The sequence below is a fragment of the Rhinoderma darwinii genome, chromosome 6 (assembly GCF_050947455.1).
Source record: "Rhinoderma darwinii isolate aRhiDar2 chromosome 6, aRhiDar2.hap1, whole genome shotgun sequence".
NCBI lineage: Eukaryota > Metazoa > Chordata > Amphibia > Anura > Rhinodermatidae > Rhinoderma > Rhinoderma darwinii.
The window spans coordinates 138,993,077-139,017,286 of NC_134692.1; the positions used below are offsets into that span (position 1 = coordinate 138,993,077).

Below are 24,210 nucleotides of genomic sequence, written 5' to 3' on the forward strand. Positions count from 1 at the left end.
GCTATAAGTAGTTTCGTACGAGCCCCAGTCAATAGTTGCTTCTAAGAGCAGGCTTGATCTCTATATATATATTTATCAACTTAAAAGTCCCTTTGGTTGCGCTATTCAGTACATTTATGCCGACAGACAACCAGCAGGACACCGGTTGCTTTGTATCAATAAGCAATGGTCGGATTAAAATAACAGGAGTCTGTAAATATTCGGTTTATATCTGTATATGGGAGAGCTGGGTGACAAGCAATATGGCCGCCATTACCGCTTCCATCCTCGGGTGGTGAACGGCACGTTTGCTTGGCTATGCAGTGATATATCAATATCCATTTTCCCATATATAACTAGGTAGATTTGCCATTCAGGACCTAAGGAAAGCTATAACGTTGACCTAATTGCTTAATTCCCAGCTTCCCCAGACACAACCAAACAGAAGGGGATGACAAAGGGGTTCTCCACTTCAAACAGTCCATCCTTGTTAGAAGGGTCATTGATATTAAGTGGATCCCAAAGTGTCCTCCTGCTGTGACCTCCATTGATCAGCTGTGATCTGTAGGGAAACCTGGCAGCAAGTGTTCAGTTTCCCTGCAGCGCCACCACAGGGGAAATGAAGCATTACGCAGTGTCCATTCATATCAATGGGTTGTCTGTGTAGTGCAAGACAGGACAGGTCCTCCAGAGAGAGAGAGAGAGAGAGAGAGAGACGCTCTTTATAACGGAGAGATGAGGATCCTAAATAGAGGACACCCCTCTATTAACACTGAATTCCCTTACAAAACAAATAGGTTTTCTAAAGTGGACAACCCCTTTAAAGGACTTCAAATGACATATATATATGTACGGGTAAATGCAGATATTCTCTAGTATTGCTGCTTTCCAAAACACCCCTAGTGCATGGAACAAAGGCAGTAGTTTTTGTGTGAGAATTTTGTTCACAAGAAAACTAGCAAAAAGAACAAGCAAAAAAAAAAAAAACCCCAAGACGTCATAGATTGGTGAACCGACAGGTAGACATATCAGCCTGGAAAAAACGGCTTTTGTTGTAATATTAAGGTAAGCGCTTATACGGCACAGAGAGACACTGTACAATTCCAGTTTTGGCCCTTGGTATAATTCCTAAAAAATATATATTTATATAGACAAAAAACGGCAAAGGATTAATCATCCATTCCTATATTTCTAAAGAGGTAAGACATGGACTCTCCGTTATGGATCCTGCGGATGGCTTCGGACAGGATCATGCTGATGTCGACAGTCTTGATTTTGGGGCACTGCAGCTTTTGGATTTCGTGGGGGATTGTGTTCGTGACAACCACCTGGGGAATAAAAAAATTGGGAACAGGCAAACATTAGAAAACGGTCTAAGAGGCTTGTCCCTATTAATGAGACAACAACATTGGGGGGTGGGGGGGGGAATGGGGGGACAAACAGCAAATTGACGGTAATCTCCTCTCACCTCGTCGATGGACGACTCCTCTATTAACCTGGGAGCGTCTGAGGACAAGAGTCCATGAGTGGCCATGACGAAGATTTTGTAGGCTCCTCGTTCTTTCAACGTTTCGGCTGCGGCTACAAAACTGTCTACGTCGTCAATGATGTCGTCCTGTGGAAACCAAGACCCTGATGTCATATACTGGTTACCTGAATAGGCGAGTTTCCCAAAAGAATTAGGTTACAGGCAGAGAGAAGCCCTGACGCCCTAGATGTGTGTTGACCCAATGTCTGCCTATGAAGTCCGGTCTGGAGAGGAAATAGCGGAGGACTTTCTAATGTAAGAACAGTGAGAAAAAGTTAAAAAAAAAACATCATTAAAATAATTAATTGGCTCAAACATCACTTTTTTTTTCACTATTTGATAACATTAACTTAAAGGGGTTTTCCACGATCGGATCGGACATGATCGGTGCGGGTCAGACACCCGGACCCCGCACCGATCAGCTGCTCCTGCTGCGTCCGGAAGCAGATGGCTCCAGTCACGGAGTAGCGGCCGAGATGCAGTATTCAAGTGAATGAGTTCAGAGCTGCAGTTCTGTAGAAGAGCCGCCACGCAGTGGTCAGAGCCATCGGCTTCCAGCTCCGACTACCGCCAACCCTTCAAAACATCCGGCGCACAGGTCATCAGTTGTCCAATCGTGTAAAACCCCTTTAAAGGAGACCGATCTAGATTTTTTTTGTCCTATGAAATCCCCATAAGGCAGCGTACGGCTCCTGGAGACAATACTAGGGGTTCTCTCTACATTTGATAAATCGCTTTACAGTGGAGGTCCAAAATCTTGCAAATTCTGCTTGCAGAAGCCCCGGGTAGAGAGGAGCAGCCGCTACTGGCGCATCGGTTTTCTTTTTTTAGCCAATCATATTATAAGCACGGTTGAGAATTTATCATGTGATTGGCCAAAATGCAGCCCATGCTCAGGAGAGGGGAGGGTCCCGTTTACCTGGGACTCCTGCAAGCAGAATTTGCATTGACCAAAGAAAACAAAAATACAAAATAGGAGCTCAGATCTCCCCTATAGTTTGTACTCTATAAAACTTTTTAAAAGTTTTATAAAGTCAGCAATGTTACTCACCAGGGCGCTCCACTGTAAAGTTCTTGGTATTTTTCCCATCAAAACAACAGACACCACAATGGAAATCGATGATTAAATGGGGTCCATCGGGCGCTGGCGGTACCATCGATCCGAAACGGCGTCCTGGTTTCCCTTATAAACGGAAACCAGGATGCAGATGTGAACAGAGCCCAAGATCAGCTGCCTCTTCACAGTCTCCATAAATACTGGGCCCTAAATTGATCTTAGTAGTTCGGCCCCCGGCGGATACAAAATTGCACGAGGGAAGAACACCAAGAGTCAGACTGTAAAGGAGCTGCAGAGTTCTGGACTCGTACGGACCATAAAACAAAACCACGCCTCTGCCTGAACTTACTACAATGATGGCGATCCTCCCGCCGACATCACCCACCACAGTAATAGGAGGTTTTTCTTTTGGGAACATCACTGCAACAAAAAACAAAAATGTCAGAGGCTGAAATGTATTTTTCACTTTTGCGTTTGTGATAAATATTAGGCGGGGTTGACTTAGATATCCACATAGCAAAAATACTCGGACAATTTCTAAATGGCTAGAAAATTCCCTCATACTACAGTCAGTCCACAGTAAACAAGATCGCCCCATAGTGCTCCACTAATCAATGGGCTGGTATTTGGACCTTAGCTAAAATGCATCATGGTCCCAAAATTGGGGACCATTAAAAAAAAAAAAAAAAAAAGTGTTCAGGTGGGCAAGGTCTATCATAGTCAATGTGATTACAGATCTAGCGAGAGCTTCTTCACTGCGGGCCGGCCCGCAGGCGAGGGTTAAAGGCTGTAATCCAGTTCTACGAGATCTTCTTCCCCCGAACCTCATGTCTCCACATTTCATACAGACAGAAAAGAAAGGAAAGCCAAAGTTGCAGAGACATTAATCCTCATTTGGAACCAAATCTTTCCAATCTGTTATTAGGATTACAGTCTAATCCTTCAGTTTCCAGAGGGGAGAACAAGAGTTTTTCTCCTGACAAATGCTGCTGCCTAATTCAGACGGTATGGAGACCTGCCTCTTATATATGGATCCACTATATTTGGGACAAGTCCGCGTAAACATGAATCTTCTCATAGGGAGTAGGTAGAGCAGGCAGTCGTCTAGTGGCGGACATCAGGGAATCTTTAGTATGGAAAAAATGAATCCTTGCTATCACATCTCTCGGCAGATCATTAGGAATAGATTTAGGTTTCGGGAGCCTATGAGCTCTATCAATAATGAGATCCTCTGGTTTGGAGGAAGGTATCCCTTCTTTTATAAGTTGCTGCAAATATGCAGTGAGGTCGTTAGGTTGTACAGACTCAGGAATTCCTCTAAATTTAACATTATTTCTTCTATTGCGATCTTCCAAGTCTGCCAATTTGTGTTTCAGACTTTGCATTTCTTCTTCCAGGGATACGTGAGCATCTACCACTTCATTATGAGCATTAGTGAGTTCACTCATTTTAACCTCCACGTGATCTACCCTCTCTCCCAAGCCGTCAATGGCGTTAGAGAGCTTTGTGGAGAATCCTAAAAGATCACTCTGAAAGGACCCCCTCAGGGCTAATATCACATTTTTAATAAAGGCCTCTGAAGCAGCTTGGTTAGAGGAAGGGATATCTTCTATAGCTCCAGGTTGTGCAAATAAATCTTCTGTCCCCAGGCTGTGGGCTGCTATGAGACCTGCAGGGCTGGGGAGGGGAGATCCCCCTGAGGCACGAGGGGCGGACGCCATTTTAGGTATGGGAATGGCTGATGTTACAGCAGAGCGTCTCTTCCCTATAACCGCTATGGCTGGCGATTCTTCTTCTCCTTCCACCCGGGGCATGCACTCACCCTCCTGTGATGTCCTGGGCATCTCTTCCTCCCCTTCTCCCTCAGGTGAGGAGGGACAGACAAGCGGGATCCCAGCAGAGGCAGTCGCGTCACCGCCATTTTTGTTCTCCCTTGCGGAGAAGAAGTCCGTGAGGCGTTTTGGTCCCGTTTTTAAAGATTTTGTCCGGGTCATCATGATGCTTCCTTTCCGAGGATAACAATCTGGTGTTCCGGTAATGGTCCGGTAAGTATGCCTTGTCGCTATGGTCGTCGCTTGGAGATCTCAGCGCGGAGCTCAAGGAGATGCGACCGCTCTGTTCGGCATCCAAGCCACGCCCCCTGGATCCACTATATTAACCAATAAGACAGGGGTGTACACAAGGGAGAGGCGGTCATGTGGTTAAAACCTCCCACATGCGCCCGCGCTCCTCCTGGCTCAGCCCCGCGGCTCTCCTCCTCAGTCTGTAGGTAATGCTACCTGCTGGTAAAAGCTTTGAAAAACATGGCTGCACTTTAAAAACCAGCGCCACACCTGGGTTGTGACTGGTATTGCAGCTCAGCTTGATTGGAGTGATAGGAGTTGGAGCTGTAATACCATACACATCCTGCGGACAGGTGTGGCGCTGTTTTTGGAAAAAAGCAGCCATGTTGGTCTGATCCTGGACAACCCATTTGAGTTCCTTGGTTAGAGCAGCCAAGCCGCATCTATCTTTATAGTGCAGGGACGCCCACAGACCAGCAGGAGATAAAGGGTTTCCTCACATTATTTACCATCTAGGTTTACTGTGCAGCATGGCTAAAAATAAACCATATAAAACCTTCCACGACCTGGCCGCGGCGGCACTTGCTGCATGAAAGATTCATATTGTTTGTATTAACCACTGGCTGCTCGCCATGTTAATGTTTTATAGTCCGTGTCCTCATAGGGGGCAGGATGCGCAGCGCCTCGTTCGGTTTACTCCTTTTTTTTCTTCTCTTCGTATCCTCAACAAAGCACAAGGCAGCAATGACGGGAACACAAAGAGCAGCCCCATTCCCTGAAGGACTCAAACACATATTACATAGTCACCGATTCATCTGACAAGGCGCCATGTAATACTGGAATTGTCATGCGGCAGCTGCTGCCCTATTGATGTATATGGACATCATGCGAGGACCGCCCTTCTATTAGCCGGAGGGGACGGCCACTCCAAAGAGCAGCTCTCACTATAATGGACGGTGCAACCAATAACATGGTGTAACCCTTTATTTCCCAGCAGCTGAGTGCCCAGGATTCCAGCAGCCTAAAAGGGGATTATTCTAATGAGACAACCCCGTTGGGACTGAGCCATTATTTGATTTTTAATTTTCATCTTTCACTCCCCGCCTTCCAAGAGCCATAACTTTTTTTATTTTTCGGTCACTAGAGCGGTGTGAGGGCTTATTTTTTGCAGAGAAGTCGTAGTTTCTATTGGTACCGTTTACAGTACCAAATAACGTACTGGGAAAACGGGAAAAAAAAAAGTATATAAAAAAAAAAAACACGATTCCTCCATTGTATTTTTGGTTTCGTTTTTACGGCTTTTGCCGTGCAGAAAAAAAGAGATCTTTATTCTGTGGCTCAATACGATTACGGTGATGCCTAATTTACAGGCTTCTTAACAGAGAGAGTGAAGGCTGCCATGACAACCATCGGCACCCCCTGATCGTGTTGCAGGGGCGCCGATGAGCTGTCGGAGGGGGCCGCCCATTCCTTTTAGCGTCTCAGATGCTGTGGTTGCGATTGCTGTTCCTGGCCGTTAGCCCCAGGTGTCAGCTGTAAAACACAGCCGACACCCGCTGCATATGGAGCGCACTCCAAACATTACACCACGCACCAGGATGTAAATGGCACGTCCAGCTGCTAAGGGGTTAAGCCGAGCAATACATAAGACAAGTGCCAGTCACAAGTTTTCTGCCAGGAGTGGTCACCTGGTCCGTTGGATATGCCATAAAGGTCTAGAATGGGAATACCCCTTTAATGCTGGATTTAAAGTAATTATACTTACAGGGTATCTCCAATGTCGGATGAATAGCAGAAATATTCTTGGCAGCCGGCGGTGAATGTCTTCCGTCTACCATGTCTGATTCTGCGTCCTGAGCTTCTCCATGGATAACGGCGATTCCTAGTCGTAACCGTTCAGCAAATGATTGAGCTCTGTAGGGGGATGGAAACAGACAAGCGATTATACTGGCCGTCCTTTCAGAGAAGGGACTCCAGGAAAACACAGCTATTAAAACGATGCTCTGCTGACCAGCGGCGCTCACGGAGAATGACGCTAATCACGTGACAATAGGTGATGCCTGAGAAAGGTCCCCCCGAAACGTAGCATCAGCATGCACCTCTCCCTCCTGCAACGTCTCCGTATGGACTAAGGATTTATACTATGTATAATGGAAGCCACTATGACCGTGGATATGTACAAATACAGGCGGAGTGCTTTGAAATATTTTGCATACATGAAAAATAAATTGTTGTCGTGTCCAGTTATGTTGAATTGGTGACAAGTTGGAAAGGGTTAAAATAATTTTAATCCCCTCAAGGCAGCTAATCTGCCTAAAAGGTGGAGGTTTCTTTTACACCTTCAGCTTTTCCTCTTTTCGACTGTTGAAAAGTGCAATTCTCTGCTTTGCTGCAACACCACTCAGTGGAATAAAAAGGTACTGCAAGCGGTGAGGAAGTCCGTTATTCTGCCTTCTAACAAAGACAAAACATTAGGAGAGAGGGATGTTGTCCTCACCTTTTTGCGGATGATGGTGACTTGGCTACAATAACTGCATTTCTGTAGTCAGGAATCTGTATAGATAAAACAAAAGAAATCATTATTTATAGGTTAACGTTTGATGTGATTTTTCCAGTCAAGACTGTTGTCCACCTTGTCGATATTCTTCCAGGTTCTTCTGTAATTCTACTTAATTATAAGAGTACTGCCACAAGTAGTTTATATCAGAATTACAGTAACTATATTCTAGGGGGCAGTATTATAGTAGTTATATTCTTGTATATAGGGGGCAGTATTATAGTAGTTATATTCTTGTATATAGGGGGCAGTATTATAGTAGTTATATTCCTGTATATAGGGGGCAGTATTATAGTAGTTATATTCTTGTATATAGGAGCAGTATTATAGTAGTTATATTCTTGTATATAGGGGCAGTATTATAGTAGTTATATTCTTGTATATAGGGGGCAGTATTATAGTAGTTATATTCTTGTATATAGGGGGCAGTGTTATAGTAGTTATATTCTTGTATATAGGGGGCAGTATTATAGTAGTTATATTCTTGTATATAGGGGCAGTATTATAGTAGTTATATTCTTGTATATAGGGAGCAGTATTATAGTAGTTCTATTCTTGTATATAGGGGGCAGTATTATAGTAGTTATAGTCTTGTATATAGAGGCAGTATTATAGTAGTTATATTCTTGTACATAGGGGGCAGTATTATAGTAGTTATATTCCTGTATATAGGGGGCAGTATTATAGTAGTTATATTCTTGTATATAGGGGGCAGTATTATAGTAGTTATATTCTTGTATATAGAGGCAGTATTATAGTAGTTATATTCTTGTATATAGGAGCAGTATTATAGTAGTTATATTCTTGTATATAGGGGCAGTATTATAGTAGTTATATTCTTGTATATAGGGGCAGTATTATAGTAGTTATATTCTTATATATAGGGGGCAGTATTATATTAGTTATATTCTTGTATATAGGGGGCAGTATTATAGTAGTTATAGTCTAGTATATAGGGGCAGTATTATAGTAGTTATATTCTTGTATATAGGAGCAGTATTATAGTAGTTATATTCTTGTATATAGGGGGCAGTATTATAGTAGGTATATTCTTGTATATAGGGGCAGTATTATAGTAGTTATATTCTTGTATATAGGGGGCAGTATTACAGTAGTTATATTTTTGTATATAGAGGCAGTATTACAGTAGTTATATTCTTGTATATAGGGGGCAGCATTACAGTAGTTATATTCTTGTATATAGGGGGCAGCATTATAGTAGTTATATTCTTGTATATAGGGGGCAGTATTATAGTAGTAATATTCTTGTATATAGGGGGCAGTATTATAGTAGTTATATTCTTGTATATAGGGGGCAGTATTATAGTAGTTATATTCTTGTATATAGGGGGCAGTATTATAGTAGTTATATTCTTGTATATAGAGGCAGTATTATAGTAGTTATATTCTTGTATATAGGGGGCAGCATTACAGTAGTTATATTCTTGTATATAGGGGGCAGCATTACAGTAGTTATATTCTTGTATATAGGGGGCAGTATTATAGTAGTTATATTCTTGTATATAGGGGGCAGTATTATAGTAGTTATATTCTTGTACATAGGGGCAGTATTATAGTAGTTATATTCTTGTATATAGGGGGCAGTATTATAGTAGTTATATTCTAGTATATAGGAGCAGTATTATAGTAGTTATATTCTTGTATATAGAGTCAGTATTATAGTAGTTATATTCTTGTATATAGGGGCAGTATTATAGTAGTTATATTCTTGTATATAGGGGCAGTATTATAGTAGTTATATTCTTGTATATAGGGGGCAGTATTATAGTAGTTATATTCTTGTATATAGGGGGCAGTATTATAGTAGTTATATTCTTGTATATAGGGGGCAGTATTATAGTAGTTCTATTCTTGTATATAGGGGGCAGTATTATAGTAGTTCTATTCTTGTATATAGGGGCAGTATTATAGTAGTTATATTCTTGTATATAGGGGGCAGTATTATAGTAGTTATATTCTTGTATATAGGGGGCAGTATTATAGTAGTTATATTCTTGTATATAGGGGGCAGTATTATAGTAGTTATATTCTTGTATATAGGAGGCAGTATTATAGTAGTTATATTCTTGTATATAGGGGCAGTATTATAGTAGTTATATTCTTGTATATAGGGGCAGTATTATAGTAGTTATATTCTTGTATATAGGGGCAGTATTATAGTAGATATATTCTTGTATATAGGGGGCAGTATTATAGTAGATATATTCTTGTATATAGGGGGCAGTATTATAGTAGTTATATTCTTGTATATAGGGGCAGTATTATAATAGTTATATTCTTGTATATAGGGGGCAGTATTATAGTAGATATATTCTTGTATATAGGGGGCAGTATTATAGTAGTTATATTCTTGTATATAGGGGGCAGTATTATAGTAGTTATATTCTTGTATATAGGGGGCAGTATTATAGTAGTTATATTCTTGTATATAGTGGCAGTATTATAGTAGTTATATTCTTGTATATAGGGGGCAGTATTATAGTAGTTATATTCTTGTATATAGGGGCAGTATTATAGTAGTTATATTCTTGTATATAGGAGCAGTATTGTAGTAGTTATATTCTTGTATATAGGAGGTAGTATTATAGTAGTTATATTCTTGTATAGAGGGGCAGTATTATAGTAGTTATATTCTTGTATATAGGGGCAGTATTATAGTAGTTATATTCTTGTATATAGGGGGCAGTATTATAGTAGTTATATTCTTGTATATAGGGGGCAGTATTATAGTAGTTATATTCTTGTATATAGGGGCAGTATTATAGTAGTTATATTCTTGTATATAGGGGGCAGTATTATAGTAGTTATATTCTTGTATATAGGAGGCAGTATTATAGTAGTTATAGTCTTGTATATAGGAGCAGTATTATAGTAGTTATATTCTTGTATATAGGGGCAGTATTATAGTAGTTATATTCTTGTATATAGGGGCAGTATTATAGTAGTTATATTCTTGTATATAGGGAGCAGTATTATAGTAGTTATATTCTTGTATATAGGGGGCAGTATTATAGTAGTTATATTCTTGTATATAGGAGCAGTATTATAGTAGTTATATTCTTGTATATAGGGAGCAGTATTATAGTAGTTATATTCTTGTATATAGGGGCAGTATTATAGTAGTTATATTCTTGTATATAGGAGCAGTATTATAGTAGTTATATTCTTGTATATAGGGGCAGTATTATAGTAGTTATATTCTTGTATATAGGGGGCAGTATTATAGTAGTTATATTCTTGTATATAGGTGGCAGTATTATAGTAGTTATATTCTTGTATATAGGGGGCAGTAATATAGTAGTTATATTCTTGTATATAGGGGGCAGTATTATAGTAGTTATATTCTTGTATATAGGGGGCAGTATTATAGTAGTTATATTCTTGTATATAGTGGCAGTATTATAGTAGTTATATTCTTGTATATAGGGGGCAGTATTATAGTAGTTATATTCTTGTATATAGGGGGCAGTATTATAGTAGTTATATCTTGTATATAGGGGTAGTATTATAGTAGTTATATTCTTGTATATAGGGGCAGTATTATAGTAGTTATATTCTTGTATATAGGGACAGTATTATAGTAGTTATATTCTTGTATATAGAGGGCAGTATTATAGTAGTTATATTCTTGCATATAGGGGCAGTATAATAGTAGTTATATTCTTGTATATAGGGGCAGTATTATAGTAGTTATATTCTTGTATATAGGGGGCAGTATTATAGTAGTTATATTCTTGTATATAGTGGCAGTATTATAGTAGTTATATTCTTGTATATAGGAGGCAGTATTATAGTAGTTATAGTCTTGTATATAGGGGGCAGTATTATAGTAGTTATATTCTTGTATATAGGGGGCAGTATTATAGTAGTTATATCTTGTATATAGGGGTAGTATTATAGTAGTTATATTCTTGTATATAGGGGCAGTATTATAGTAGTTATATTCTTGTATATAGGGACAGTATTATAGTAGTTATATTCTTGTACATAGGAGGCAGTATTATAGTGGTTATATTCTTGTATATAGGGACAGTATTATAGTAGTTATATTCTTGTATATAGAGGGCAGTATTATAGTAGTTATATTCTTGTATATAGAGGGCAGTATTATAGTAGTTATATTCTTGCATATAGGGGCAGTATAATAGTAGTTATATTCTTGTATATAGGGGCAGTATTATAGTAGTTATATTCTTGTATATAGGGGGCAGTATTATAGTAGTTATATTCTTGTATATAGGGGGCAGTATGATAAAAGTCATATTCTTTAGAACATAAGGTCCCTACTTCTTTTGGCAGCTCATATACATTGCCTTACTAAGAAAGGAGTGACAAAGATCACAATAGAAAGCTCCTTCCAGGGTAAAGTAAATATTAATCTGTGCTCCACCCTGAGCTATGATGGGACAGACATTTAGTAGAAGAAAAAAAATTGTTTGACAAAACCTATTTATAAAATGGGATTCCCCATATAACTCAGGAATGTTTATTGTATGATTGATGTTAATATCCATTGTGAGTGTAATTGCTCTTTAAATACTTATCTGAGGTTTTACAAAGATGTCCATATAATTTTCAGTGGGAATGATTTGGCCACTTCATAATAATGCTAAGGAATAAAATGATTAGGGACAGGAAGGTCATTCAGATTGCGTTAACTTGGAAGAATTGACAGCAAAATTGTAATGTTTACCCAGAAACAAACAGAAAAACGCGTCAGTAAGCAGAAGCGTCATGCTCTATACACTGCCGGGGGGAGGGGGCGTCCATGCTTGCCCTAAACATAAAAGTATTTGTACCTATGCAGCTAAACGCGACTTACACACCTCCAGCTCGGTCTCCGGCACGCAGTAAATGAGATGCACGTTCATTGTTTAGCCTGAAACGTGATCGGCCCCTGGCGTGCCAGCGAGAACATTTAAAATGCACGGCTTCCTATATCTGTGCTGTAATTACGAGGCAGAGAGATCATCTGTCATCTCCACCACGCACTCTCCTAGTTAAAAAGCCGAAACCTCGACAACATACTTGCAGATCCAGATACAACGCTATGGTCTGACCGCTGGTATATAGAGATCTGTTAATCTAAGAGACAGAAACGCGTCTGCGATAATACGTGGACTAGGTATGCTTGTTTTATTGCAGAGCAATGCCAATCACAACTGGTAGTAACATCAAGGTACAGAACGTTTCTCATGTGTTAAGTTTTAGTATCCTATTCAGCCATTTCAGAGTGATCTTGTCCTCCTACACAGATTTCGGGGGGCTAACCGTACATTGCGTGCCATTACATTCCCCACGCCATGCAGAACCTGAATAGTATGTGTTTCAGCTTTGATATGTAAACTTACATCACCTGCCTCACTCTCTCCCATCACTCTCCTGTGTTAGTGTCAGTCTTTTATGCCGTTTTGGTATTCTATTCATGAACTGGGACGCTCAGGCTGAGCAATACATTAAAGGGGCTGTCCCAAAATGAACATTTATCACCTATCCACGAGTGTACATGCGTCCTGCCGCTCCATTCACGGTCTATGGGACCGATGGAGATAGACGAGTACCGCGCCCGGCTACCTCCCGGAGTCTCAGAGAATTGATGGAGAAGCAGGGTGTTCCATTCAAGCTCCTCCTCACCGCGATTGTACATTGAGGAGAAGAGGGCGGTTCGGGACCCCCATTCTAGTGATCAGTGGGGTCCCAGCGATCACACATTTATTACCGATCCGGTGGCTTGGGACAACCCCTTTAAATAGTTTTTAGATAGGGGAGAGTTTCGGGACATGGCATTGATAGGTGGCATTAAAAGTAAATATAAATGGCGCAAGTAAAACATTTTACACAGAACGGGTGATTTTCATCAGCAAAGAACGTTGCACCTGCACCTGCGATCTATGGGGCCTCCTGGAATAGATCTTTAATTATTAACAATCCACAAGTGCTGTTGAGCAAATTTAATGCAAGAACGACTCTTAAAATCTTGCAAAAGTTTACAGTACATGATCCCAATATAGGCAGCCATAGAGGTTACATGAATTAGAGCTTTTTGCATTTCCCTGCACACGTGCTTATAAAAACGTTAGATGCCTATTCCCACCACTAGGGGGCGACCTGTATGTGGCCTCTACTTATGTCAAAGAGAGCCCTATATAGATCGCTCCCTAGTGGTGGCAACAGGCAGCATAGATTTTTTTTTTATAAGCTTGTGTATTGGGGGAACGATGCACCACAGCCTTATTACATATATTAGGAAAATGCTCTAAATCTTCTTTAGGAGGAACACTTAAGGTAAAAAGATGAATATAAGGCCCCCTTTACATCACGTTTATTGCACTATGTTTTAAGCATATACGCCGGGAGATGCTCCAAACCTATATCTTAAAAGTGGGTTGTGACGGATGTCTAACAGTGGCATCCATCACCATAGAGCATAATGCTATACGCTAAACGTATACGTGATGAACTCATGACCCTGTATGCAGGTATTATAGTCTATGACAGGCATCCGTTTAACGAATCATTGCCCATACACTAGAATGGCACTTGTTTAAAGTATACGATATAAACAGCTATTGAAATGCCAATGAGGTAAACCTGCGACGTATGTCATAAAGCGGTATACGTCACTCATAGGCTTCCAGGTCTGTCTGTCTATCTATACATACATAAAAAGTATTCAGCGTAGTAACTTTTTCTTTTTTTTTTTGCTGTACACTATGCTAATCCATCCATGCTAAATATATGGAATAAACATGGCGTGAAGGGAGCCTAAAGGGGGTTTTACGCGGGGCAATTATTGGGCAGACAAGCCTTCATAAAACGCTAACGTGTAAACAGGGCAGCGATCAGCAGATGAACGAGCAAACGCCCAATCATCTGTGGATCGTATAGTTTTAAAAAAACATGAAATATTATCATTGTCGGCAGCACATCCTGGTGTGTAAACCAGAAGACGCGATGCCGACATGATAATAATGTACGGGGACGAGCGATCGGAGTAACGACCGCTCATCCCCCTACCTAGCTCCTTGTGACAGGAGCAAACGAGCGCCGATCAATGATATCTCGTTGCTCGGCGCTCACTGCACCGGCCAAAATTTTGGCCAGTGTAATAGGGCCTTAAGGCTCTGTTCACACCACCAAATCTACCACTGTGTACGCGGAAGAGGACCATAAGCTATAATAATCCAGATCTACCCCAAAAAAAAATAAAAAATATTCCTTCAGGAACACGTCTGGCTGGAATGCATCAATATATCTTATATTCCACTGTATGGAAAAGTGTCATTGACTATGCTGCTCAATACAAGAGGATCCAGAAAAAAAACATGATGTATCCTACTATATGATATACAGCACAATATCTTAGGCTATACTTTGGCGTATAAATTGGAGAATTTGTGGTGTGAACAGAGTCTAAATTACTGCCATCCAGCTATCGGAGGTCAATGAAGAAAACACACGTTAAATGGCAAAGCCTAAAATACCATGAGAAATTTAGTGCAAAGTTTTAAGGCCGCTGATTTACAACACGTGACTGAGCCTGCTCACCTCTTCTTGGATGTACTGTAAGAGGAACGGAGACGCTCGTAGATTGTCCACAGGTATATTGAAAAAACCCTGAATTTCTTTCTGATGCAGGTCCATGGTGATGAAATGAGTTAAACCTTTGGGGAGAAGGAGAATATAAAATTGTGGTCCAGTAAAATAACACCAGAGATCAGAGGCAACGGCTCCCGAGTTGTCAGTCAGCAGGTTGGATCTCTGCCTGGTGACTGTTTTCTTAAACCAAACCTTAAGTTACATGAAGACCGGGAGCCAAGTTTATACAGAGGATTGAGCGACCAAATAAACAAACGCTAATGGATTTCTCTAGGGAGAATAATGGAACTATTCCCACAGAAATCCCTCCGGACGTAACGCGGGGGTGAGGGGGTCTGATGTGGAAGCTCCTGCAAAGGGGAAAGATTGTCAGACCCATAGAAAGCAGCTGGGAGCGCTCCATAATCAGATACAGCTCAGCGTAACCAGCACAGCCGTCCAGCAAAACGTCCCAAAGGATCACGTAAAACTCAACGCCACTCAAAATCCTGATTTTACTGCAATGATCCCTAAATATTGCACTTCCCTTAATTATTTACTCAAGAGGGTCCTGGAAGCAGAGATATGAGGAGCTGTTTGATAGGACCCTCACACTGTTTTAGCAGTCTTTATGCTTGCAAAACTCTATAGAGGGTCGGACATTGACATACTGGGTAGTCACCTACAGGTGGCACTAGAGAGACCGTTTTCTTTTCCCAGGGTTGTCTAGGTTGGGGGCTGTTTCCACAAAATAGATAATCAGTATATGATCGGTGGAGGTCTGACACCCGGACCCCGCACCGATCAGCTGCCCCGGCTGCCAGAAGATATGCAGGGTCGGTGCCAGAAGCAGTTGGCTCCTTATAACGTATAGCAGCCGTACTGGATTACTGCAGCTCTGCTCCAATTCACTTGGGAGCTCCAGTACTGCAGCATACACAGCGCCTTCTGCTTCCGGAACCGGCACTACATAGCTTCCGGCGCCCGGAAGCAAACGGCACAGCCGAAGGGTGCAAGTGGATCATATACTATGACCTATCCTGTGAATAGGTCATCAGTATAAAAAACAGCCCTTATCCTGGACAACCCCTTTAAGACTACCTACTAGCTGGATCTCCGCAAGAAGAACCAGTACTTTCTAAGATGTGCCGGCTTGTGACATGGAAGGAACATTGTGGTCAGCAGTTTGGACATTACCATTCTGCACAGATTGGACAACGTCAGAATGTATTCCAGGAGGAACAACAGAGGAACGGCACAACACAGAGTTAAAAAAAAAAAAGATGCCCCAAAATTATTTATGGTGAATGCAAATAGTAACTAAAATAGGTGTGTCAGGAGAGTGGGCCAGTCCTATTTAAATTTGTTTTTCCATAAGAGCCATTTATGACATTGATTTTATGATGCCATAAATGGATCCTCCTCCAGCCCCAGACACAGGGGTGCCTGGTCTCCCATGTGACTGTGTAACATCAAAAGTAAGCATGACATCACAGAGGCTGCAGGCCCTATCACAGCGAGCGCCTATCAACAGGACTGCTTGTTTGCTCCGGTCACGAGGAGCTATGGATGGGGACGAGTACTCGTTACTCCGATCGCTTGTCCCCATACATTCTTACCAGGTCGGTAGCGCGTCTCTCTGTTTACACACAAGATGTGCTGCCGACAACGATAATATTTTACTTTTTTAAAACGATACGACCCCCAGATGAACGATCGTTTGCCCGATAATTGCCCAGTGTAAAACCCTCTTAACTCTGCACCTCATGCGTTTTTATCTTACCAGCTTTGCACATCATGGAGGCCAAGAGCTTGGAGACGATGGAGCCTCTCTTCCTCATCTTGCACTGCTTGCTGTAAGGGAAATACGGGATGACGCCACTGATGGTCTTCGCACACGAGGTCCGGCACGCGTATACCATGATCAAAAGCTCCATGATTGTCGTGTTCACATCCCTGTAGACATGGCAGAGATCCAAAAATGAATGGCACAGATACAAAGAGGTTACATAATATCTCAGTAAAATAATAAGACAGCGGAAAATATCCGCAGCTTAGTTCTCCAGACACCGGCATGTACGCGGAGAAGTACAAGCCTCTCAGATCTCTGACGGATTATCCTTAAAGCAGTAAATTATACTGAAGATGTTCCCACAAAACGAAATCTACTCGGCTCATCCTACTCGATCACGACGCCCACAGATTAGAAAGCATTGACAGGTTTCCGTTGTCTTGAGAATGGAAAAACCCTTTAATCTGGTCATAGGCAACGACGGACACAGACAAAATATCAAGGACGTCGAAGAGTTTCCTCAATAGGTAAACGGGGCTGTGCCAGGAATGTGGACAGGGTTATTCCTTTCAGGTGTCCGTTCCTTTCTCATTGCTCGGATCTTCCATCACTTTTCGTCCTCGGAGACCCCCGCCGATCCTGAAAAGGATGGAGCTGCACCTGGGTCAGCGCTGTGTCCGCGCCGGGAGTGAACGGGTCACAGCTCTAAAGCAGCGCTGCATCCACCTCATTTTCAAGATCAGTGCGTGCCCCAGAGGACGGACAATTCCTTTAAGGCCATGTTCACACAGGGTGGATACGAGACAAAAAAAACGCAAATTTGCTATTTCTTACGGGTTTCATCTCCCCATGGAATTCAAAGGGGAAAATCCGCAGCAAAAGCGAAGAATAAATTCACATGCTGTGGATTAAAAAACCGCACCGCGGGTCAGTTTATCAACGGTTTCTTGGCGGTTTTTCTTCTGCAGCGTGTGGATGAGATTGGCTCAAATCTCATCCACTTTGCTGCTACTGTAAAATGCCGCAGATTTTTCTCAGCGAAATCCATTGCGGAAAATCCATAGTGTCACGCTACGTGTGAACATACCCGAAAAAGCTGATCAGTTAAGACCACCCTTTTTCAAATTCAGATTAATTGGGGGAGGGGGAGATCTATTCCCGGTATTTTTTTGCCACATTATGAAGGTAAATTCTTTTTACGCGTGGAAAGTGCCCCCCTATAAAATCCTCATCGTAAAATGTTTATCTACTCGGCACACGGCGAGATCGACTGTGCCCCATCCCTATATAAGGCCGTGTCTGCGCAGTAAAGAGGAGTTATTACACAACGTCTACACGGGGTGAGCTCATTTCTGATACTCTTCACGATCCTCTCGGCCAAGTTTCTTGTGAAAATATTAACTCTTAATAGTCGTGACGAAGCCGTAAAACGCTTACTTAGATACCGTCTGTATGATAAACACGTCCTTCCCTCGTACCGACTCCTGAATCTGGACACGGGTCTCTGGGGAATTGAAAAAAAGAAAGAAAAAAAATATAAGATCAAATGCTGTATAATTCTTGCACCAATGATATGATATATTATATGAGGATTATTCATTCTGACCCCAAATGTGTGACCTTACAACAATGCTGATTGGATCAAACCATTGGTCTGCATTAGGGTGATGTAAACGTGGCAGTAGCGTGCGGTTTTACTATGGGACGACTTCTTAGGGAAATCCTGCGACGTATACCTCTGCAGTGTGAATAGACCCTTACTCTATACCTAAGCCGGGGATTTGGATCTCTGTATTTCCGACCGCTATAAATATTAAGGAATGAATCCGTAAAGAATTTTGGCCCCAAAAACAACATTCGCTTTCAGTAAATCGCTTGCAAGTGACAACAAATAGGAAAATAAGTGCTGACAACACGAGAGCGGAGCCGGGGAGATTAGTGCAGATGTGAGCCGCGCAGCCAAAACATCTCTCAACGCCGGAGGCAACGCCGTCATCGAGGTCACAGGAGCCGAGACACGATCATCCCAATACATATGACAAGGCGGCGGCGTCCTGCGGAGGGGAAGAGGAGCGACGGGCTGGAGGAGAAGCGCAGATTAATGTGCATTAACTAATGAGGCCGGCCATCAGCCTCATTATAGAAATTAAAGAGAACTAACCGCCAGCTGCTCATTAGGTGACGCCGGGACACTGGGAGGTCGGCGCTGTTACATATTGATCATTTTATGTCTGATGTTCTCATAGATTTCATGTCACTTTCCAGATCATCCCACAATATCACAAGAAAACCCACAGCTCCAAGGAACGATTAATGGGGTATTCCCACGACCCCCCCCCCCCCCCACACCAACCGAGAATACAGGACTATGCAGATCTACCTCAGCGTCCAGTCTTAAAATGACGGTTCCTTTTTCCGTGAACTTACACTAGTATGGGAAATTCCTAATCAGCTTGCTTCATATACTTGGCCATAGACCAAAATTTTTCCCTGACCTAAGAATTATGATTTTTAAAGGGGCAATGGCGCATATATATATACCAACGGATATTTTTCACAAGATCTAGATTTCCCATAGAGAAGTCAAGTCTTTGCATAACCCCCACATGTATGAATGAAGGTAAAGTAAACACTACAATTGTAGAGTTTACCACTAAAAACCCCCAAAAATATTTAGCAGCATGACCGATAAGTGTTTTAGCGTTTTGTATATACGGCTTTTAAGCAGACCTGTGTGTATCCATGGTTACAGACTACAAACTAAGGACCCATGCGCACGACCGTGAAAAATCTCCGTAATTGCGGACCGCAATACAGTCCGCAATTAAGGACCCGCCCGGTTCTATTGGCTGCGGACCCCTTTCCGTATCGCTACAGAAGGGCGTCCCTGCTGTAGAACCGCGTCGGGAATTATGGAGCATATTCTACTTTTCGTTTTTTACGGGCCGTGCTCCCATACTTTGTATGGGAGCACGGCACGAAAAAGCGGCCCACGGCGGAAATCGTGGGCTGTGATTACGGGAACGGCCGGGTGCATGAGGCCTAACTCTGTGTGGTCTGATCCTGTGCTCATGCGTTACGCTCATCCATTTGCCTCCACTTCGTGATAACCTAGTAGAAGAGGAGACAGATGGAAAAAAGTAAGGGTCAACAAGACAGCTTGTTGATCGGCGCTCGTTTGCTCCTTTCACGAGGAGCGATGATCGGTCATGTATGAGGACGAGCGATCGTTACTACGATCATTTATCGCCATTCATTTCCATCACGTTGGCAGCACAGGTAGCGGTGTTGCCGAAAAGCAACCATTTTACTGGCATCATAAACTAGCTGATCAACCAATTAACGAGCATTTGCTCGTTCATCGGCTGATCGCTGCCCTGTTTGCACAAGGCAATGATGGGGAATAAGCGTTCAGATGATCTGCAGGATCAGACCACACAGGTTAGTTTGTAGTCTGTAACCATGGAGACACATAGGTCAGTATATGAGCTGCATACAAAAAATTAGTCTACATATTTATTTTTTTAAGTCATGGCTATTTATAAAATACTTCAATATGCATTGGAGCAATTATAAAAAACTAATGTTGATAAGAGTCCATAGCCCTTAACGATCAATCATTGACAGAAGTGGCTGCGCACCCAACTGAAGGACTGGTTTACAAGGAAATGGAAAATTCCTTTACCCCTTCACGATTACAAGATCAGTCTAATAACAATTCCATACATTTATGTATTTTGCTAGTATTTAAGAGCATTGTCCGCCGTGTCAGAAGGTCAGAGGGTTTCCAGGAGCCCAAGAAAATGAATGCTGGGAGCCGTGTGTAACCAGCTACGAGACCCTCGCAGATAGGCAGGGATGCCCAACCATAGAAATCATTGCTGGAACGGCTTCAATAAAACGGCAAAAATCGAATACAGCTGAATTCCTTTAATCTGGCATCAATGTCTCCTGACAGGTGCCGGATTATCAGATGCTCTAGAGTATTGGAATATATTGCTGCTATGTAAGCAACATGAATAAATAATTGGTTCTCTCTGCTGCTTCTGCTCATTTAAAATCCCGCATTAGATTACAATGGAAACAAGGTGCCGGATTATCAGACTTTCTGGATTACCAGATGCATGGTACAGAACCAGCTGCATATAGTTTAGTATCCGTCCTGCTCAGTATTGGAGCAGGCAAACACATGAGAAGGGGACACAGGGAACGGTCAATGAATTAACCCTTACCTCTGTTTGGTTCCTGGAATACCAGAACCTTGCCAAGTTCAACCCCAAGGCGTCTGTAAAAAAAATGAAGCAAAAAAACCCAAGTAAGCGACTGATGCCCAGCATTGACCCCATAAAACAGTGACTGTGCAGCAATGGAGGGCAGTCTGGTGTCCCCGCAGCCGTAATAGAGATCGCTCCTCTCTCCAGCGATTACTACAGCAACATTATATTAGAGAATCGCTCATCGTGCAATTCCCTAATATAAAAGCGACTTCAAACTGTTTTGCGTGTTATGCCGGGATCTAAAGTAGTCGATTAAGTAAATATGGAAAATCCTGACAGGTGTCGCTGGAGCTCCGCGGTGCGACTGCCCATTGTGGAAACCATCGGAGGCAACGAAGTGACGTCTGATGTTTTGTGTATCAAGCGGAGACAGTAATGTCTGTAATCAAATGTTTTCAAACAATCTCATCAACAAAGACAAGACGGAATGTATGGGAAAAGATTAAGGAGGAGGAAAATGTAATCAAGCTGAAGGTCAGACAGAATGACAGGACATCACGCTCCGGCAGCGGCCGCAGAATACATACTCTCCAATCTTCTTGGCCAGCTCTACGCAGGATGCATTGGAATTGGCAGAAAAAAGCACCAGGCCACCCTTGGTAATGTTCATCTTGGGAGTGTATGGCTGTCACATCCAAACGGCAGCACCCGCTGTACTCCTGAAGGAGAGAACACAAGACAGATTGTAATGAGAAAGGAGAAATTCTGCTGCAAATCTCATGTTAATAAATAACGTTTCACAATGCAGTCACATATAGACGACGGGGCTACAGCTAGACAGGGCTACAGCTAGACAGGGCTACAGCTAGACAGGGCTACAGCTAGACAGGGCTACAGCTAGACAGGGCTACAGCTAGACAGGGCTACAGCTAGACAGGGCTACAGCTAGACAGGGCTACAGCTAGACAGGGCTACAGCTAGACAGGGCTACGTAATATAAAGATATCAACACACAGCTCAGGAGATTTTTGCTCTATTCTTGTATATAGGGGCAGTATTATAGTAGTTATATTCTTGTATATAGGGGGCAGTATTATAGTAGTTATATTCTTGTATATAGGGGGCAGTATCATAGTAGTTATATTCTTGTATATAGGGGCAGTATTATAGTAGTTATATTCTTGTATATAGGAGCAGTATTATAGTAGTTATATTCTTGTATATAGGGGCAGTATTATAGTAGTTATATTCTTGTATATAGGGGCAGTATTATAGTAGTTATATTCTTGTATATAGGAGCAGTATTATAGTAGTTATATTATTGTATATAGGGGCAGTATTATAGTAGTTATATTCTTGTATATAGGGGTCAGTATTATAGTAGTTATATTCTTGTATATAGGAGCAGTATTATAGTAGTTATATTCTTGTATATAGGGGGCAGTATTATAGTAGTTATATTCTTGTATATAGGAGCAGTATTATAGTAGTTATATTCTTGTATATAGGAGGCAGCATTATAGTAGTTATATTCTTGTATATAGGAGAAGTATTATAGTAGTTATATTCTTGTATATAGGGGGCAGTATTATAGTAGTTATATTCTTGTATATAGGGTCAGTATTATAGTAGTTATATTCTTGTATATAGGGGCAGTATTATAGTAGTTATATTCCGGTATATAGGAGGCAGTATTATAGTAGTTATATTCTTGTATATAGGAGGCAGTATTATAGTAGTTATATTCTTGTATATAGGGGGCAGTATTATAGTAGTTATATTCTTGTATATAGGGTCAGTATTATAGTAGTTATATTCTTGTATATAGGAGGCAGCATTATAGTAGTTATATTCTTGTATATAGGAGAAGTATTATAGTAGTTATATTCTTGTATATAGGGGGCAGTATTATAGTAGTTATATTCTTGTATATAGGGTCAGTATTATAGTAGTTATATTCTTGTATATAGGGTCAGTATTATAGTAGTTATATTCTTGTATATAGGGGCAGTATTATAGTAGTTATATTCTTGTATATAGGAGCAGTATTATAGTAGCTATATTCTTGTATATAGGAGCAGTATTATAGTAGCTATATTCTTGTATATAGGGGGCAGTATTATAGTTATATTCTTGTATATAGGAGGCAGTATTATAGTAGTTATATTCTTGTATACAGGGGCAGTATTATAGCAGTTATATTCTTGTATATAGGAGCAGTATTATAGTAGTTATATTCTTGTATATAGCGGGCAGTATTATAGTAGTTATATTCTTGTATATAGGAGCAGTATTATAGTAGTTATATTCTTGTATATAGGGGCAGTATTATAGCAGTTATATTCTTGTATATAGGAGCAGTATTATAGTAGTTATATTCTTGTATATAGGAGCAGTATTATAGTAGTTATATTCTTGTATATAGGGGCAGTATTATAGCAGTTATATTCTTGTATATAGGAGCAGTATTATAGTAGTTATATTCTTGTATATAGGAGCAGTATTATAGTAGTTATATTCTTGTATATAGGAGCAGTATTATAGTAGTTATATTCTTGTATATAGGAGCAGTATTATAGTAGTTATATTCTTGTATATAGGGGGCAGTATTATAGTAGTTGTATTCTTGTATATAGGGGGCAGTATCATAGTAGTTATATTCTTGTATATAGGAGCAGTATTATAGTAGTTATATTCTTGTATATACAGGCAGTATTATAGTAGTTATATTCTTGTATATAGGGGCAGTATTATAGTAGTTATATTCTTGTATAGTAGTTATATTATATTCGTCACATGAAATCAGTGCTCTACCTTAGGGCATGAAAGAAATAAAAACAACAATTAAAATCTAGCAGAGCTTCTTATGTTAGAGCTGGATGAATCTCGATGAACGTTATGTAAAGAGTTAAACACTCATCGTGAAAACAAACAGATATCCTCTATTTAAACAGCATCAGTAAACAATATCCGCCGGCTAAGCTGTTGTGCCAACGTGATGAAAAACCGGCTGCAGCCACGTGTATGTCACTTTCATTTACACCTGCAAACCTGTTAGTGTCAAATGAACTATGTGTAGAGTTCAGCAAAAACTGGGACAAGATCGTCACAACTGAGAAAGTTTGTGGAAACTAACTGAACCATTCGTAAGACTCCCATGCAGTTAATGAAGACCGGTCACTACGTCATAAGTTAACTGACCTGGTTAGCGCTGTCTCCCCAATTCCAGTGCTGGGTTTCTTCTTCCTTGACCCCCTGGTTCCAGAGATCTGGCCACTGTAGTGTTGCTCCCCCCAATTTGCTGTAGTTTGCCAATAGGGCATTAACTACCCTCAAGCTGCCTTACGCTGATTGGTTAGTATCAGAGGAAGGGCAGGGAAGCTAGCTCCACCCCATTGGCTAACTACAGAATCTTAGC

At 41.2% G+C, this 24,210-nt stretch overlaps 1 protein-coding gene across 3 annotated transcripts in view; it reads right to left on the reverse strand.

Annotated features, from left to right (window-relative positions):
• Nucleotides 1–903: 903 nt before the first annotated feature.
• PRPSAP2 (phosphoribosyl pyrophosphate synthetase associated protein 2) overlaps nt 904–24,210 on the reverse strand; it is a 45,288-nt gene continuing 21,981 nt past the window's right edge. For 2 of the 3 annotated variants that reach the window (XM_075830616.1, XM_075830617.1), the window contains exons 2-12: nt 21,380–21,511; nt 20,808–20,860; nt 18,013–18,079; nt 16,567–16,739; nt 14,754–14,869; nt 7,125–7,180; nt 6,393–6,541; nt 2,914–2,984; nt 1,668–1,757; nt 1,448–1,594; nt 904–1,307 (exon numbers count right to left, since the gene is read on the reverse strand). In XM_075830616.1, the coding sequence (XP_075686731.1) occupies nt 1,149–1,307; nt 1,448–1,594; nt 1,668–1,757; nt 2,914–2,984; nt 6,393–6,541; nt 7,125–7,180; nt 14,754–14,869; nt 16,567–16,739; nt 18,013–18,079; nt 20,808–20,860; nt 21,380–21,462 (1,164 nt within the window). In that variant the 5' untranslated portion in view covers nt 21,463–21,511 and the 3' untranslated portion in view covers nt 904–1,148. The remainder of the gene's footprint in view (nt 1,308–1,447; nt 1,595–1,667; nt 1,758–2,913; nt 2,985–6,392; nt 6,542–7,124; nt 7,181–14,753; nt 14,870–16,566; nt 16,740–18,012; nt 18,080–20,807; nt 20,861–21,379; nt 21,512–24,210) is intronic. The other variant, XM_075830618.1, reaches the window with a different exon arrangement.